This window comes from Miscanthus floridulus, chromosome 4, assembly GCF_019320115.1.
Source record: "Miscanthus floridulus cultivar M001 chromosome 4, ASM1932011v1, whole genome shotgun sequence".
Classification (NCBI taxonomy): domain Eukaryota; kingdom Viridiplantae; phylum Streptophyta; class Magnoliopsida; order Poales; family Poaceae; genus Miscanthus; species Miscanthus floridulus.
In genome coordinates, this window is record NC_089583.1 from 120,653,145 (window position 1) to 120,656,428 (window position 3,284).

Sequence of the window (3,284 nt, forward strand, 5' to 3'; positions counted from 1 at the left end):
CCAACACCGGTTGAGATGGTTTGGACATGTGCAACGGAGACCTCCAGATGCACCGGTGCGTAGTGGAATCCTAAGTCAGGATAGTAACGTGAAGAGAGGCAGAGGAAGACCGAAGTTGACTTGGGTAGAGGCAATAAAAGGAGACTTGAAAGGATGGAATATACCCAAAGACTTAGCCTTAGATAGGAGTGCTTGGAAGACAGCTATTCATGTGCCTGAACCTTGATTGCTTCTGTTGGGTTTCAACTCTAGCCTACCCCAACTTGTTTGGGACTTAAAGGCTTTGTTGTTGTTTGTTGTTGTTGTATGTTTCTGGAAATTTCAACTCCAGATGGCGCGAATATTTCATGAGCAGAAAAAGTTTCAGTTAGCTGATCTACTGCCCTCCAAACTAGTCTTCAGGGACGATAGAAGGAACACCTGTTCTACAGTAGCCCAAACACCTTTTTTGCCACTGTAGAGAGTGGCTTTCTTACTGAAGGTTGATTATCTAAGTTCTCAAGGCCATCTCCCCAAGTTATATCACCCTTGTCAATTGTTGTTCCCCTTGTTGGATTATCCATCAGACAATTTCCATGTTCTTTGGTTGCTTTAGTATTATCTGGTGCTTCCTCCACTGTCATTTTTGTTGAGTACCCAACCTCCTCGGCTTCAGATTTACTAGCCATATCTGGTAAATAACCAATCTCTTCCTCAGTCTCAGCAGGGTTATTATCCTCATTAACTTCATGAAAATTTTCAGATGATGGCAGCAAAGGCATCATATCTTTAGTCAAGACGAGAGGCTCCACTCTGTCTTCTGTAGAAATTCGATCCACATCAAACGTTTGATGCTGGTTCCCTTCTTGGTCTTCCTCATCATAGTGACGCAGTAGAATCCTCCAAGTAACAGCATCAGGTGCTAGTCCATTTCTTTTCATCTCCTTAACTAACTGGTATGCTAACTTATTCGATCCCTGCTTGCAGGCAGCGTCTATGAGTATGTTATAGCACACTACACTGGGAGCAACCCCACAATCCACCAACTCGTACATGAAATCACACGCCTGTTCCAGTTTGCTCTGTTTGCAGAGACCTCTGAAGATTGCACTGTATACATAGTTATCATGTATCCCTGAAGGCCAGACGACATTGTCCCAGAATTCCTTTGCCTTCTCGAGCAGCGCTGCATCACAGAGCCCTTTGATCACAACAGTATGAGTCACAGAATCAGCAGAGATCTTATTGGCACTCATTTCCTCAAGCACCTGCATTGCTGTATCAACTTGCCCAATGCCAAACAATCCCTTGAGGACACAGTTGTAAGTAACAACAGTTGGGGAGCACCGACGCCTAGGCATCAAAGAGTGCAGCACTTCAAGGGCCTCTGCATGATCACCTGCACCCAGGTATCCAGATATGAGTGTGGTGAAGGTGACAACATCAGGAGCACAAAACTTCCCACTAAGCATGTCGTCCATGATCCTCCTTGCCTCCTGGGTCCTCCCAGACTTGCAGAAGCCATGGATGACAGTGTTCATGGTGATCACATCCGGTTTGCATCCAGCCTGCAGCATGGACACAAGCACGCCAAGCTGCTCGCTTGGGTTGTCCACAACACGCAGTGCCCCAAGAAACACATTGTATATCCTTGTCCTGGTCTCCTCACCCAGTGCCCCAAGAAATACATTGTATAGCCTTATCCTGGTCTCCTCACCCGCATCTCCACTACTGTCCTGGCCACACCGAACGGTTGGCTGCAGCATCAGTTCCAGGACATCCTTGGCCTTGGCGAGCTCATTCTCCCGGCACAGCTCGTCCACGAGCACCTTGTACGTCACCTCCCTCGGGCGGTACCCGAAACTCGTGCCTTCCATCACCAGCTGGTGCGCTCTTAGGCAGGCGCCGGGCTTGGGGCTGGTGCACAGCCCGTGAACAATGCAGTTGTAGGAGACGTCGCTCGGGCGCATCCCTCTCTTCCTCATGATGTAGACGATCCTGGACGCGCCGTGGTGCTGCCCGGCCCGGCACAGCGAGTCGATCATCTGCGCGTACGCAAAGTCGTCGCCCACCCCGCACCGCCGCTGCGGCATCTCCTCGGCGACCCGGAACACGACATGGAAGAACCCCTCGGCGCAGAGGCACTGCACGAGGTTGGCGAAAGCGGCGTTGGTGATCTCCTGGTCCTCCCTGGCATCAACGAGCCGATCTCCGCCCGCCGTGCTGGGCGGCCAGAGGGCGGTGTCGACGAGCTCCATCGCCGCGCCGACGTCGCGGGCGCGGAGGAGCGCCTTGGTGAGGAACGAGCGCGCGAGGGAGGTGGGCGCCACCCCGCGTTCGGGCATTTCGTCGAGCAGCCTCCGCGCGGCGCGAGGGTCGGGCACCCGCGCGTACCCGTCGAGGAGCGCGGCGTAGGACACGGAGTCCGGAGCCGCGCCCATGCGGAGGAGGAGGCGGTGCGCGAGGAGGACGTGCCCCGCGCGGCAGAGGTGCGCGAGCAGGCGGTTGCGGTTGGGGAGGGAGGGCGCGGACGCGGGCGCGGTGGGCAGCAACTGGAGGAGGCGGAGCGTGAGGAGCGGCGTGTCGGCGCGCAGGAGGGGGCGCAGGATAGCGTCGGCGGCCCGCGCGTCGAGGCGGCACGCCGGGGAGAGGAGGAGCAGGGACGCGCGGTGGTGCGCCTCCGCGGAGCGGCCGGACGCGCAGAGCGCGTCCACCAGGCGGAGCAGGTGGTCCGGGTCCGGGCCCTGGTGGTGCAGGTGCGGGGACGGCAGCGGAGGGCTCACGGCGCCCATCGCCGACGCCGGGCCGGGGCCGACCTCTGTCTCCGATCAGTCACAGTTCGTCGACGAGGGAGGAAGCGGCGAGCAGTGGGTCGGTTGGCTGGCCATCAGTGATCAGTCCCAGCTGAGAGGCCGAAAGAAGTGGAGGCCCACGGTCTGGGCCTCGAAGCAGCACAAACAAACATTGGGCCGACAAGGACAAGGCAGGGCCCGTCGAATTGGAACGGCTTGGACTGCAGAGATGGAACCACAGGGGCCGCTGGGCCGGGTGGAGGACATGGCCCAGGTTGACCGACCACTGGCCAAGGCGCAGCGCAGGAACAGGAACAGACTGATAGGATGACTGCTGACACTTTAACATGGTGATGACGCCTAGTGACAGTGCCGCTTGCGTTGCGTCTGCCCCAGCACACCAGCAGTGACCACCGTTGCCCTAGGCCATTGCAGCAAGCTACTACTCCTACATGTCATTCAGGAGCCTGCTGCGTGTCTGTCAGCTCGATCAGCTCGGCGCTTTCGCTTTCA

General features: G+C 56.8%; 1 protein-coding gene across 1 annotated transcript; it reads right to left on the reverse strand.

Annotated features, from left to right (window-relative positions):
- Positions 1-422: 422 nt before the first annotated feature.
- On the reverse strand, positions 423-2,818 carry LOC136552905 (pentatricopeptide repeat-containing protein At3g18020-like). Its single transcript, XM_066544478.1, has one exon. It carries the CDS (start codon positions 2,769-2,771, stop codon positions 426-428), a length of 2,346 nt encoding a protein of 781 aa, XP_066400575.1. The 5' UTR covers positions 2,772-2,818; the 3' UTR covers positions 423-425.
- Between the last annotated feature and the right edge of the window lie 466 nt (positions 2,819-3,284).

Excerpts from the sequence above, each read along its gene's own strand:
- LOC136552905 (XM_066544478.1), bottom strand. The coding sequence starts at position 2,771 with ATGGGCGCCGTGAGCCCTCCGCTGCCGTCCCCGCACCTGCACCACCAG.